Raw genomic sequence first — 15,542 nt, 5'->3', positions numbered from 1 at the left:
GTGAGAATTTTAAGGCTCATCATCTCTATGATGAAAGTGCCTTAAATAAAACAATGGTCCCTAACGCTGTCAGTGAAAGGTTAAAGCATTCTGCACGCATGACAAGGATCTCTGTTAGCTGTCTCTCTCGTATTTAAGTTGTATATCTGCCTCAGTGCTTCTCTTCTCCCCACCTGTTGCGGGCCGGCATATATCTGTGCTGGAGCTCTCTCATATTTCCCTTCGTTTTTCAACACTGGCTTCCGTAAAGAGACTGTATTTTTATTAATCATCCTTCTACCAGAAGAGGACTGGATGAGGATTTCCCTTTGTAACTTATCAGCAGTGGTTTTTAAAAGAAAACTGCACTCATTTTATGCAGTTTTGCAACATAGCTTAAAAGATAAGTGTGTAATAGAGGTTCTCAACCAAATCAAACCACACTTTGCCACATAGATTGTTTAATTTGTCAAAAGACTTTACAGATGCCAGCTAATGAATCTTCAAAACACCCATGTAGGACAGATGGTGAGTAATATTATTTGATGGTGGAGAAACTGAGGCAGAGAGATGCAGTGGTTTCCCTGTGGTTGTGGAGGAATTCTGTCAGAGCCAGGAATTTAATTGAGAAGTTCTTGTATCCCTGTCTTGTGCATAGAGCACAAGATTGCATCCCTTTTCCTAGCTTAAACAGTTACAAAGGTTAACATTAATGGTTCGAAAAACAGAGTTACAAATTGCCTTTGGTAGGTTTCTTGTGTAAGCATCAACTGGAGTCTGGCTTGTAGTATTAATCCTCTGTAAAAATGAATGTTGGCAAAATTGATATTGGTATTTTTACCACCGTGTCATCTAGAGTTGCCCACCATCACCCGTATTAGCGATAGTGCCATTGTGCTACAGCAGTGGTGGAAGAATTTCCAAAGATCGTCAGGATACATGCCCCCTTGGTGTTTTACCCCGGCTGGACCATGGCTGCTAATTATAGTTCTGATGCTGCACAGCCTTGCCTATGCTGACTGGCCCAGTTGTGTTGGAAATCACTGCAATGGGACCTGTGTTTAAACGTATTCTTTAGAAGATGGGGCCCTGGGGGAGTTCTCAATCTCTGGCCATTGTAGCCACTTGCTTTATTGTCTTTGTTGGAAACCTTTGTTTCTAAGCGCATCAATATTTATTAACTGAGACTTCACTCATTTATTTACCAGTGTTCTCTCACTACACTAAATCCTTTCAACTCTAAAAATTGCAGTAAGGACATCTACAGTTTGACAGCCTTTCGGTCATGCTTAAAATTACAAATTACCTTTGTTAGGTTTCTTGTGGAGTCTGCAACGCATCAACTGGAGCCTGGCGAGCAGGATTAATTGAATGTAAAAATGAATGTTGACAATACTGGGTTTAAGGACGGTATGTCGAGTGGCTGTGCATGGCCGCTATGCACCATCACCTTCAATCAGGATACTTTATACCAGGCTGTATATAATCACATCTATTGCTGTGACCTGTGACATGGCCAAGTGAAAGGCTTACCTCATTTCATACTATCTTTTCAAATCCTATTATGGAAAAGTATATTTATAGGTGGAATGTCTGTTGATCATAATCTAGATGCATTGTGTAAGTGCGTGAAGGATTTTAAGAGGAGAAGACACTGAAACAGATTTACTGTGATTATTAATTGAAATGTTTTGGTGTTAACTTCAGCCGAGAAACAGGGTTGTTTATGTGACTGCAACTTGAACCTATCGTAAAAGAAGAGGCATCTCGTGTAAAGGAGGCATTTTTCTTTTAAATACAGTCATAAACAAACAAAAAAAGGTTGTTTATTCAAAATGGAAGTTTACAGCTGTAATCTAGAAACAATTATGGAATATTTTCTATCTTCTTTTTCAAACTCTGAACTACAGTGTGTCTTTACCCTGTTCTGCCATGATTAAAGTAGAGAAATAGGAAGATAAGACCAGTTTGACAACTGCTGCCCAGATACCACGGTGAGGAGCACCCTTTGCAAATATATGCTGTAGTACTACAGTGATGAGTGGAAATGCCATGTGTACAAATGCCTTTAAGTGAGACTGTTGGTGACACTTTCTAGAAGTGTTGGCTTAATTGTGCTCCCATTGAAGCCAATGGGAGTTCTTACCATTGGCTTCAGTGGCAATAGAGTAACGAAAATACCCTGTTCCTAATAAATACATGATAAACAGCTGCCAGCATTACTGTTGGAACAACGTGCCATAAAGGTATCACCAAGAGCAGTTTATGTGACTGATATCACAAGTCATGAGGGGCATGGCAAGAACAAGAAATCGTTGGATTCTGCGGATTTTGGGTCTTACTGCCCTTTTTTTGCAGAATGTAACCCACATGCCAGTGGGTTACATGTCACCCCTTGTACCAGACCCAGAAAGGATTTGAGTCTGTTACAACCCCCTGCTACACAACCTGCTACACAACTCTTTAGCTTGAGCTATAGAGACTCATGTTTTCAGCTTTGGACATCCCTAGTCCAATCCCCAATGTTGGCCGAGATGGTGGCTGTCAAACAAGTGGAGAGTCATCCTGGATTTCAGCTATTATGGGCCTCAGATGCTCGAGATGAACTACCCCTGTCCAAGGGAAGTATTTAACCCACCAGTGAGATTGTGTCCTGCTCTGTGCCTTGTTCACTGAGATCGTGAGTTGGTTGAAGCCCTCAGCATGAAAACCTGGCACTCGAGCTGTAGAGACTCATGCATTCAGCTCTGGAGCTCCTTGGTTCAGTCTCTGGGTCACATAGAATCTAGGCTCTTCAAGTCTGGGTGGAGGCAAAGAAGAAATCAGGCATTGCAGCAGAAGTAGGCTTGCTCTGTAGCCATCAATACAGCCCCATGGGAGCAGTAGGTGTGCTGCTTCTCCACACTCACTTCCCAAGGAGCAAAGGCCCACCTTGCTTCCTAAACCGTTGAATTCTGTGGAGCTGCTCAGGTGCTTCACATTAACCACATGGCTCTGCTGAATGGGAGCCCAAAAGAGTGAAAGAGTCCCGTGCAAGAAAACAAAGACCTTAACTCCTCTTTTAGGTGATTTTATTGTCTCCGACGGCTGTTCTCATAGTATTTACTCTAGCATTTGTAAAAACAGATAATTCCGAGAGCAAAGCCCTGCTGAATCAGACACACAGAGAACCTGAATAAACAAACATGCGCTGCAGATTAGTAAGAACATCTGCAGTTTTTATATTGGTTTGAGAACACATGCCACATGATTTTTCATTTCTTGTGCTTTTTAGGTTTTTAATATATTGCTAATAAAAGTTGGGAAAGGAAGGCACAGCTGGACTAGACATGCCAGGCCACCATTTAATTTCTGACTCAGAGGACGAGCAGAAGAGTAGTTTTATTGTATCTTAGTAGAGAATAAAGCCACATGCAAATTCCAGCCATGAACATCTGTTTCCTCTTTATGTAGAAGAATTCTAGCATTTTGAAAGGGATTCCAGTTTTGAATAATGGGCTTGGCTTTATTTATTTATTTTTTCTTTGCTGCTCCTTCAACATGCTACCCCTCCGTCTGACTGCTGAGTTTCCTTCTGGGTGTTGTCAGCTTGTGATTTAACATCACAGATTTATCAGCATCGAATGGGCAAATTTTGTAACTGTAGCCTGATAAAGTTTAAATTGCTTCAATGAAAACATTATTTTATTGCTATGAGGGGTATCAGTACTACTTCAATTTTCAATATTAATGCATCCGTCTGGCAGTGTTTTTAACTTCCTCCTTAAATTCATCTCACTTGCTGAAAGCTTCTCAACTCTTAGGTGAAACATACTTGCAGTCTGATTTTAAAAGCGAGAGTTTGTTTTTCTATTGCTGTTACTCTGGGCTGCAGCTGTTTTCAGTGTTGGTTTTTTAAAATCACTGGCTTTCAAAATATAAAATCTTTTTTTTTTTAATCCACCTAATTCAGGAGAATTAAGCAGATCTTTGAAAACAATAAAAATCTGCAATAAATTGGATATTGGTCATTAAAAACTACAGCTCCCGAGTAACTGGCTATTGTGTCCATCTATTAGACATTAGAATAATAATTTTACATACGTATGGGAGCTGCCCCTATTTTGGGAGGTGGGGTGGGGTAGGATTTAATTCTGTTGAATAAACAGTACAGTTATAGAACATCAAGCCAGACATGAGAACGGATACTGTCTGTCTATTTTATGTGAACATCAAATGAGAGATTTGGTGGAGCTAGCCAGAATTTCATATTTGCTGGCAGAAAGTTCTCCACATGTGTGGACCACATTTTCCTTGTTGTTTTAGGTTATTTCAGGCACAGATATCATTGCCTGGCTGGGTGTGATTCTGTTCTGTATCTGAAGGTTTTTGTAAGGAAAATAACAGCAAACACAATCAAACCACAGTTCTTCAAGGGAAGAAATGTCCCAAAAGTGAGGGGGTTTCTCACTTCAATTTTACTGTAAAAAGTTTGTGAAAAGTATAATGAATTTATCACTGTATGAATTGCATGGTTAAAGAAAGTTCTCTTTTTATATGTTAATCTACTCTGGTGCGCTCTGGTCTTTTTAAAAGCATGTTGCCCAGTAGATTGGGCCAGAATGTAGGTTTTGTTTTGAAAAGTTTCAGAACATGTAATGTTAGTATATCTCTGGGAAAGTTTAAAAGTCTATTAAAACAGGATTTGTGAGGGCTGGGTGAGGATTTAAGCTCCAGTCAGCAAGTTACTTCTCACAGGTGGATCCATGGGCCTGTGCAAACCCTGTTGACTCGCACCATGCAGAGTCTAAGCCCTAGACCTCCTCCTGCCATTTTGGAAATCCATCTTGTGAGGTGCATGAGGAAGTGAAAATGAGGATCAAAAGCAGGGCCGGCTCCAGCCTTTTTGCCGCTCCAAGCTGAGAAGCGAAAAAAAAAAAAAGATAAAGCCGATCGGCGACACTTCAGCGGCAGCTCAGTCGCGCCGCTTCATTCTTCTGTGGCAATTCGGCGGCAGGTCCTTCACTCCCTCTCTTCCTCTTCGGTGGCACTTTGGTGGCAGCTCCAAGAGGAAAAGAGGGACTGAGAGACCCGATGAAGACCTGGACCCCTTTCCATTGGCTGCCCCAAGCACCTGCTTCCTTCGCTGGTGCCTGGAGCTGACCCTGATCAACAGTCAAACCTCATCTGACTTGTCCAAACTGAGAAGGATGCAGAAAGGAAACAGGCAACTCAAATGGTGAAAATCAAATAGAAATTTTAAACTTCTTTCCATTTGCTTGAAATGCATCTAATTAGTAATAGAGATAAAACAAACTTAATTTTGAGAATGTCCCTTGTCTTAATGTTAACAGATTCCCCCCCACACACACTCAGAGCACAATGGGAAGAAATTTGAGATTGTGTATGTGTTAGGAGGCCTGTTTGGTTTGGTATAAACTGAACACAGTGCATTTCCTTTTCTTCTCTTTTTTTAACAAATTGGAGCAAATATGATGGCTATTAGATCTCTTTTCTGGTGTAGATGAGAGAAGGTTATGTCACTTTTGATTCTGCAGTGCAAGGAAATGATGCAGTTAACTCCCATTTGACAACAATGCAGCAGCATGTGGCTCTATTATCTTCTCATAAATATATTACGAGGCATTTCTGTCAAATATCTGGACTTTGTCACCTAAAATCGAAAAGGAAATTTAAGTGCTATGCTAGAGTTTCAGGACCCTGATAAATAAGAACCAGGTTTGACCTTTCTTTTGGGCCTTTGAGATACCACAAGGGATAGTCCTCTTTGTTCAAGATGACAAACTTCCTCTGAGATTTCAGTTTGTCAGCTCATTGTACAGCATCAGCATTGATTTCATCTCACTGCCATTGCCTGCCTGAATAGATAACAAATTTTCTGTGGCAGGTGTCTGTCAAGCTAAGTTTTGCCTGGCAGATTAACGGAATAGGCTCATTTATTAATCATTAGTTGCAACACAATAAAACCAACTTTAACTCTTCTGATGTTGGATAAATGTAATGTTTAGGGGCCATTTCAAACTTCCATGTAATTTAGATTTAATAAGATATACCTCCACAATGAACGTTTCTAATAATCTACAGTTACTTAAATTATGCTACTGTATTTTCCACTGCATGCATCCGATGAAGTGGACTGTAGTCTCTAAGGTGCCACAAGTACTCCTGTTCTTTTTGCAGATACAGACTAACATGGCTGCTACTCTGAAACCTTAAATTATACTGTATCTTACTATATCATTCCATAGATTTAACAAGACAGCTATTGTCTATGTTAAATACTGGAAGCTTTTACAAGCTGAGGCTTGGCATTTTATCAGAAGTGGTGGTAATTTGTACTCCTGTCTGTCTCCAGCTGTTCTCTCTTTTTATACCTAGAGTGAAAACTCTTTAGTGTAAGGACCATCTTTTTGTTCCGTGTTTGTGTCTGGTGCCTACCACAATTGGGTTGTGATCTGTGAGTTGGGCTCCTAGGTGCTACCAAAATACAACTATAGAAATATAGCAATATGAAGTGTTGTTGTAGCCGTGTCAGTCCCAGGATATCAGAGTGACAGGGTGGGTGAGGTAATATCTTTTATTGACCCAACTTCTGTTGGTGAAAGAGACAAGCTTTCATGCTTACACAGTGCTGAAGAAGAACTCGGTGTAGCTTGAAAGCTTGTCTCTCTCACCAACAGATGTTGGCCCAATAAAAGGTATTACCTCACCCACCTTGTCGCTCTCAATAATAATAATAATAATTAATAATTAATTATCCATTTTGGACAATAGAGACAATAAACTTGCAACTCTATTATGCCATTTTTAGCATCCCTTTAAGACACTAAGCGTTCCTCCACGTTCAGATAATTATGTGTGACAATGCATGTTATCCGACAGTTCCTCATCAAGCTGTGTTTGTGGCTTGAGTGGTGTGGTGCCTGAACCATCTTTATGGCTTCTTTGGCTAAAAGTCAAACTGAGAAATTCCCGGCACTAGATCATGCTAGTTATTGCTCTTACTGGCCACCCTGGTAACAAGACATTAACCTCTCAGCAGGGAACCTGATAAACAAAGTAAAAACTGCTTTAGTGAAACCAGTCCTCTAACAGCAATGTACATAAAGTAATCCTTACAGATTTATAAATGTAATAAGCTACAGTTCACTGAGTGAACAATAACTGTTCCTAATGTAGCCAGCCAAGGAACATGCAAACCTAATTTGCTGTTGTGTCTTTTTTTTCTTTACCCCCTCCAGATTCCTTTCTCTCTGGTGCAGTTTCCCCTTTGGGAGTCCTTAAAGGTAAGACCCATTAGTGTGTCAAGCCGGTGATATTAGAAATGTGTGCATCTTAGAAGCTTGTATGATAGCTTACCTAACTTGTTAACCACAGATAGGGGCATTTCAGAGAATGCATGTACAAAGCTAGTTTTGCATACGATAATCATTTGGTTGGATGTCTGAAAAGCGATAGCAATCTAAGCTTTAATGTATGTCATGCAAACAAATCCCAGTGCTCTGCACTGACGATAAACACCCCAGAAGTTTTGTTTGTTGTCCTACATAATGGTATCGATTTAAAATTGTCTGTAGCCGTCAATGTTGTCTGAATTTGCAACACCTCACTCCTGAAGGTAAAGAGGAAATTTTGAGTTGTGCAGAGGAGACTGATTAAATAAAATTGTTCCAAGAGCCACTCACAATAAGTCATTGGTGTTCTGATTGGCTTTGTACCAATTATTTGAAAGAATTGTTTAAAGAATCTGTAAATCAGAATATATCTTAATAGAGTAATCTTCTAGAATGATGCAACTTTATATGAATGTTATCCCTCCAGTTGGTTGCATTGTTTATAAGGTGAAATTGCTGTCCAGCAGAAGGACTTGTGGTCTAGTGGTTAAAGCACAGAACTGGAGTTCATGAGATCAGCGCTCTGTTCCTAGCTGTGCTACTCACCATTGGCAAGTCATGTAATTTTTGTGTGCCCCAGTTTTCTCATCAAATGGTTAAGCTGTTACTTCTGCACCTCAAAAGGAGGTTGCGGGGTGGGGGTTCTAACATTAGTAAAGTGCTTTATTGTCCTTGCACAGAAGGCAGAATAGAAGTGCAAAGGGTTGTTGCAGGCCATTGCAAAAGTCATGGTAGGATTTTATATTTATATGATGGAGGGGTGGAGGGATTTTTTTTTTATTATTATTATTAAATGAGTTGGACTCCTAGAAATGGTTGGACATTCTAAAGTGAAGTCCTCTCCTCTTACAAAACAGATGCACAATAAGTGGTGGGAGTACTAGCTTCCCCTACACGGCGGCGTCGATGTACATGGACCTTGTTGCAAAGAATGCAGTTCTGGGACTGGTGCATAGTCCAGATTCCAAGCTGACCAAAACACTCCACTCTCTTGTGAGAGACAATTAGTATAAATTGTGCCAGTGGTTCTGGAGACATAGACATTCACCCACTTGGAACTTGGTTGAGACCACAAAATAATTTCAAATAACCACCAAACAGCTGGCAGATGTTAGTAATTTTTATTCATGAGCAGCCAAAGCTCAGTTCAAACCAGTGACCTAGGAAAAAGAGTATCAGGTATTTTGAGCTATCCTGTCCTTACAGGACTGAAGGATTGGTTCTGTGAAACCCTCTGAAAGCTGGGTTGGAAAACAGAATTTCCATCTATGGGAAATTCTGATTGGTTGAACCCTGGATGCCCACCAGGCTGTGGTATTAGTCCCAAACCTTGGCTCCCATGTGCTTTTAGGCTGGCTGAGTCTGGACAGAATCCAGTAACTGCTCAAGCTCTGGGCTTCTAGGCAGGCCTTGGAGTGAAGATCCTCTATCTAGCTCCCACTCCTGAGATACAGACTGTGCAATCCAATTGACTAGGACCTGAAACTAGTGCTGGTCCCTTACAAGACTCCCTGATAGCTATTGTACTACAACCCCCCCGCCCCCCCGCCCCGAGTTACACTGATGCTCTGGGCCCTCTGGATTACTGTTTCACTTTTGACAGCCATGTGATATTAAAGGAAGGGGAACCCAGGCTGTGTAAAGGAATTTCTAAACCAATCACATTTTACTCCTAGATAAGGCGCAGGAGAGGTACAGATCTATGGAAAGATAAGCATCCGTATGCAGAACCCTCGCTCGAGAGTCCACACCATTCTAGAGCCCTTTGAGTCTTTGTCAGTCCTTTCAGGGCTCCAGAACCCTTTTCTCCTCCTGCCCAGTGTTGCCTTCTTGCTCTGGTCTCTTCTAGAATGGCCAGTGAGAGAGCCTCCCATTTATAAAGTCCCAGTTCCATCCCCTCTCATCAGTTGACTCCCCTGAACGGCTTCAGGGATCTTATCAAGTGATTTTTTTGGTGCTTAGTTTCAGCCCACCTGAAGTCCAGTCAAGGAAAACTGCTTCCCCTTGGCTGCAGCCGGCTCATTGTTCTATGCTGATTTTCCATTTGAAAGGAAAGCCACCCAGGCTAATGCCTCTTGATTGCTCTTCTTTGTTAGCCCTCTGCTAGGTACTAATACTTCCCCTCACCCCCAACGGATGCAGGAGTTGCAGTGTACACCATTACTGTACCTGCAGGCTGCAAGTGAGTCCAAACTAGGGTAAAGGCGACGTGCCCAGGGTTTAGGGGGAAGTGGCAGTCCTCTCCTTACTCCCACCACAGCTGTTCTGTTGGGTCTTGTTTTCTGGCTCCTCACAGTCATGGGTTTCCCAAGAGAGGCGTTTAAATAGCACATCCCCAGACCAGCCTGGCTCTATCTCTTTCTGGACCAACTTCTGGTGCTGGATGGAACGTGGTACTGGCGATTGTACTTTTGCATGGATTGTGCCATGGCACCCTTGCTCAATGCAGTGTTGTGCTGGTGAAATGAGCTGTCTGTACTTTTCACACCAATCCCTATTATCTGTTGTATTGTGGTTAAGCCTAGAGGCCCCAATCAGGGCCCCATCAGGAGCCCCCCATATATAAAGAAAAGATGGTCCCTACCCCAAAGTGCTTACCACCAAACTATGAGACGAGAGGTGAGGGTAGGGGAGCCTGAGGTAACAGCGAGAGATGGAGGACTGGTGTAATAAGCAGCATACCAGCTGCCGAGCCGTTGAGTGTTTTGTAGGAATCCCAGCACAATGTGCTCATCGGGATGTTATCCAAATGTGGTATCTGGGAATTGTCCTTTTGCACAGGGTAACTTCAGCTACCTTATTAGGAATCTGTTTTTATGCCAAATTACAGGAGCAGCTTTCAGCAAACTCGTATAACGTAGAGCTGACGTGACATCGTAATTGCTAGTGCCGCATCATTGTTCTGGAAACTAGAGACGGCAGTACGAAACAAGGGCACCTTGCTCTCCAAAACCACATAAAGCAGGAACATGATGTAGCTCTTCACAGAACGTAAAGCTGTTTTAACAAACATTCACGTAGTTGTGGTGATAAAATGTATTGTTTAAAACCTAGGCTGTAAAGGAGACAGTTTGAATTTAGCTGGCTAAGTAAACAAGCCTTTTAGGATTAGACATCACCAATAATCTAAATGGGTTGGTGGATATTTCCAGCAACACTTAGACTGGACAGCTTATACCATAGCCCAGTTTCAGTATATTGGTACAAATAACAACCTGTCACTGAACGTAGGGATCTTAAAATCCTTCACATGTGACGTGCTTCAGTCATTTCCTTTTCAGCATCTTGATAAAGAGCTAGAGGTTTGTCACAGCAGTGAAAGCAGGAGTCTTAACTGTAGAAGTAACTGATTGCAGATGACTGAATTAAACTCTTTTTAAAAAAATCATAAATATTGAAGCAAAGAAGAAAAGTTATGGTCTAGTCACCTGTGAACACATGGAGAGTAGCAGCTAAAGGATTCAGCGGCAGGTCTTCTCACGGGTTCTTTGAAGGGAAGGGGGAAACAGTAAACAGCAGGTGACAGGAGAGTCAGCACAAAGCACTGATACAGAGACCTTAACTAAAATGTTGAGTCACCTTTGTCCGGCTTGTCCTTATCCGTCCCTCTGCGAATGCAAGTTGACGCCACACCATTCTGTTCTCTTGCGAGGCCATTCTTTCCATTTCTCACCAAAGAGTTTTGTTATGAGATCAGCCCAGCGTGTTTTCGGTCTGCCCAGTGGTCGCTTGTGGTCTCTGGGGTTCTTCTTCGAGTGATTGCTCACATCCATTCCAGTTAGGTGTGCGCGCCGTGCGTGCACGTTTGTCGGAAACTTTTTACCCTAGCAACTCCAGTGGGCCGGCAGGTCGCCCCCTGGAGTGGCGCCGCCATGGCGCTCCATATATACCCCTGCCGGCCCACCCGCTCCTCAGTTCCTTCTTACCGCCGTGTCGGTCGTTGGAACTGTGGAGCGCGGCATAGCTGTCCTCCACGTCCCTAGCTCTCCTTGTTAACTCTCGTTATTGTTATAGTTGTTAGTTAGATCGTTAAGTGTAGTTAGTAAGTAATTAGGTGTAAATAGTGTTGTAGATAGTTATTCGCCGGGGGCTGTAGCCCTTTTCGGCACCCGGCACCGGGCTCATGCCTGGTTCGCCGGGCTTCAAGCAGTGTGCGGCCTGTAGGAAGCCTATGCCTACCAGCGACCCCCACGACGCGTGCCTGAAGTGCCTGGGGGAATCGCACAGATCGGACAAGTGCCGCATCTGCAAGGCTTTCAAGCCCAGGACAAAAAAGGAGAGAGACCAAAGACTCAGGACTCTCCTTATGGAGGCGGCACTTGACCCGGCGGCTTCGCAGGCCGTGATCTCGGCGCCGGCACCGGATCGCACCGGCACCAGGAAGATTCCCCGGCACCGACCTTCTCCGGCACCGGGTGCAGAGCCGAGACAGTCAGCGTCTGCTACTCCAGCCAGGCAGACCCGACTGGAGCGCCCGGCCTCGGCATCGGCCGCGGCGCTGCCGGCACCGTCGACTCCGGGCCCGACGGGTCTGTCGAGTCCGGTGCCGCCGAGCTCCCCCATAAGATCTGGGGTTGAGCTATTGGTCCCATCCACGCCGGAGACCTTCGCCTCGGCACGGGACCTTATTGCCCTAACGGAGCCTACTCAGCCGCCACCCCCGGTACCTCCGGTGCGGGTCGCATCTAGAGGCAAGCCCATGATGTCGGCACCGTCTTGGGACTCGCGCTCGCGATCCCGGTCCCGACGCCACGGCAGATCAAGATCTCACCGCCGCTCACAGTCCCGGCACCGCTCCCCTCGGCGGTACCGGTTGCACTCGCGGCACCGATCGACCTCCAGACGGTCGCGGTCGGACTCCAGCCGCCAATACCGGCACCGTGACTCCAGGAGCCAGTCCCGCCGTCACTCACCGCACCGGTCAACCTCCCGGCACCGAGCTGGTAGCAGGTCCCGGTCCCGGTTGACCTCCCGGCACCGCGTCGGTGGCAGGTCCCGGTCCAGATCCCGGCACCGAAGCGGCGGCCGGTACCGGTCCAGATCCCGGCACCGAGACAGAACCCGGTCCCGATCCCGGCACCGCTATGACTCCCGGTACCGATCCCCGGCACCGAGAAGATCTTCGCTGCCGACTCACGCAGACCCTTACCAGCCAGGGTCGGCCCCGCCGTGGCCTTCGAGGCAGCCGTCGGTGTCTTCGCAGACAGACAGCGGGTATGCGTTGGGCACCGACCGGCAGGCGGCGCTTTTCCAAGACCCGCCGCAACAGGACCAAGGCCCGCAGCAGTGGGGGTTTTGGACCCCATGGGCATACCATCAAGCCCAGGGCCCCCAACAGCTTCCTGTTAGGCCTGCGACAGCGGAGCACAGGGTGCCGGAAGCCTCGTTGTCTCGCCCCCCTCCCTCCCCGGATGGAGAGGAAGGGTCCAAGCAGAAAGACTCCGCTCTGGCTCCTGAGACAGAGGCGAGGGCCGAGGGGGACCCCCCATTGGACACTCTCTTGCCGGGGGTCTCCTCATCCTCCTCCCCTGATGAAGCGGTGGCTGGCACCTCCTCCAGTAGCCCCCCCCCACTGGATCTCAGGGCGCACCAAGACCTCCTTAGGCGAGTAGCTCAGAATCTGAGCCTACAAGCCGAGGAGGTCTCTGAGATCGAGGATCCGATTGTCACCATCCTCTCGTCGGATGCTCCCACCAAGGTCGCCCTACCCTTCATTAGGACGATCCAGGCCAACGCCAACACAATCTGGCAGTCACCGGCCTCCATCCCCCCTACGGCGAGAGGTGTCGAGAGGAAGTACATGGCCCCCTCCAAAGGCTACGAGTACCTCCATGTCCACCCGACACCGGGTTCCCTGGTGGTGCAATCGGTGAATGACAGGGAGCGTCATGGACAGGAAGCTCCAGCCCCCAAATCCAGGGAGGCCAGGCGTATGGACCTCCTTGGACGCAAAGTCTACTCGGCTGGGGCCCTGCAGCTCAGGGTTTCGAACCAACAAGCCCTGCTCAGTAGGTACGCGTTCAACTCGTGGGTGGCAGCGGACAAATTTAAAGAGCTGCTGCCACAAGACGCCCGCCAGGAATTTGCGGCCATCCTAGACGAGGGCAAGAAGGTTGCACGAACATCGTTGCAAGCTTCGTTGGACGCTGCAGACTCTGCTGCCCGCACCCTCGCCTCGGGGGTAACGATGCGCCGTATCTCCTGGCTGCAGGTCTCTGGCCTTCCACCGGAGCTCCAACATACCATCCAGGACCTCCCGTTTGAAGGCCAGGGCCTGTTTTCGGAAAAGACAGACCCGAGACTTAAGAGTCTCAAGGACAATCGGGTCATTATGCGCTCCCTAGGGATGCACACGCCGGGAACGCAACGCAGACCCTTCCGGCCACAGCAGCAACAGCAGCGCAGGCCATACCCCCAGTTCCGCCAACGGCAGGACCTCAATAGGCGCCGTGGCAGGAATGGAAGGCGTAGGCATTCGGGGAACCAAGGGGGGCAGAATCAAAGCTCCTCTAAGCCCCCGCCTGGACCCAAGCCTTCATTTTGAAGGTGCGCCCGAGGGCGCAGTAACAGTTTCCCCCACGGATCCTTCCCCCCCGTTTTCCAACCGCCTTTCGTTTTTCCTTCCGGCGTGGACCCAAATGACATCGGACCGCTGGGTCTTGCGTACGGTGCAGACGGGATACCGCCTGCAGTTTACATCGTTTCCTCCTTCCCGCCCCCCTTCCTCGTCCCTCTTCAGGGACCCCTCTCACGAGCAATTCCTTCGACAGGAGGTACGGACGCTCCTCGACAAAGGAGCTATAGAGGTGGTTCCGGAAAACGAGAAAGGGAAGGGGTTTTATTCCCGCTACTTTCTGATCCCCAAGGCCAAGGGAGGCCTCAGGCCTATCCTCGACCTGCGAGAGCTCAACAAATACCTGGTGAAGTTGAAGTTCCGCATGGTATCCCTGGGGACCATTATCCCATCCCTGGATCCGGGAGACTGGTACGCCGCCCTCGACATGCAGGACGCTTATTTTCACATTGCCATTTGGCCACACCACAGACGGTTCCTTCGTTTCGTGGTGGGCCCCCTTCACTACCAATTTGCAGTCCTCCCATTTGGCCTTTCCACGGCCCCGAGGGTCTTTACAAAATGCATGGCAGTCGTTGTGGCACATCTTCGGCGCAGTCGTATCCACGTGTTCCCTTACCTAGACGATTGGTTAATTCGGGGCACGTCGGAACTGCAGGTTTGCAGCCACGTCCGCATGATCACCGGCCTGTTTGCTACCTTGGGCCTCATGATCAACATGGACAAGTCCACCATGATCCCCACGCAGAGGGTGGAGTTCATCGGGGCCGTCCTGGACGCCACCGTCGCCAGGGCTCTTCTGCCGTTGCCAAGGTTCCAGGCATTGTCGGCGATCGTTCATCGATTGCGGGCAGCCCCCTTAACATCCATACGGACATGTCTAACCCTGTTAGGCCATATGGCAGCATGCACGTTTGTGACCGGTTATGCTCGGCTCCGCATGAGGCCCCTCCAGTTGTGGCTCATCGAACATTACCGGCCGGCAAGACAGCCGCTGGACGTGCTGATCACAATCCCCCAGGGGGTGTTAGATTCTCTCGACTGGTGGCTGAACCAGTCGGTAGTATGTGCGGGGTTCCCCTTCCACCCGCCTCAGCCCTCGGTGTCCCTGACAACGGATGCCTCAGATCTTGGCTGGGGGCCCACCTGGGAACCCTGAGAACACAGGGCCTGTGGTCCCCGCAGGAGGTGAGGTTGCACATCAACATGCGGGAGTTGAGAGCGGTCCGCCTTGCTTGTCAAACATTTTGTCACCAGCTTCAAGGTCGTTGTGTCGCAGTGTTTACCGACAACACGACGACCATGTACTATATCAACAAGCAGGGCGGCACCAGATCCTCTCCCCTATGTCACGAGGCGATGCAACTCTGGGACTTTTGTGTAGCCCACTCCATTCACCTCACAGCTTCCTTCCTCCCCGGAGTATGGAACACGCTGGCGGATCGCCTGAGCAGATCCTTCCTATCGCACGAGTGATCCCTTCGCCCGGACGTCGCCCTCTCCATCTTCCAGAGGTGGGGTTATCCCCGTGTGGACCTCTTCGCGTCCGAGGGGAACAAGAAGTGCCAGGTGTTCTGCTCCTTTCAGGGCAGGGA

At 47.3% G+C, this 15,542-nt stretch overlaps 1 protein-coding gene across 5 annotated transcripts in view; it reads left to right on the top strand.

Annotated features, from left to right (window-relative positions):
- The window catches only part of SLC25A26 (solute carrier family 25 member 26), a 141,748-nt gene that overhangs the window by 85,625 nt on the left and 40,581 nt on the right, over positions 1-15,542 (top strand). For all 5 annotated transcript variants that reach the window (XM_030568728.1, XM_030568729.1, XM_030568726.1 and 2 more), the window contains one exon: positions 7,221-7,265. In XM_030568728.1, the coding sequence (XP_030424588.1) occupies positions 7,221-7,265 (45 nt within the window). The remainder of the gene's footprint in view (positions 1-7,220; positions 7,266-15,542) is intronic.

The sequence above is a fragment of the Gopherus evgoodei genome, chromosome 7 (genome assembly GCF_007399415.2).
Source record: "Gopherus evgoodei ecotype Sinaloan lineage chromosome 7, rGopEvg1_v1.p, whole genome shotgun sequence".
Taxonomy (NCBI): domain Eukaryota; kingdom Metazoa; phylum Chordata; order Testudines; family Testudinidae; genus Gopherus; species Gopherus evgoodei.
The sequence above is the reverse complement of the archived record's forward strand: the minus strand, read 5'-3'. Positions and strand labels throughout refer to the sequence as shown.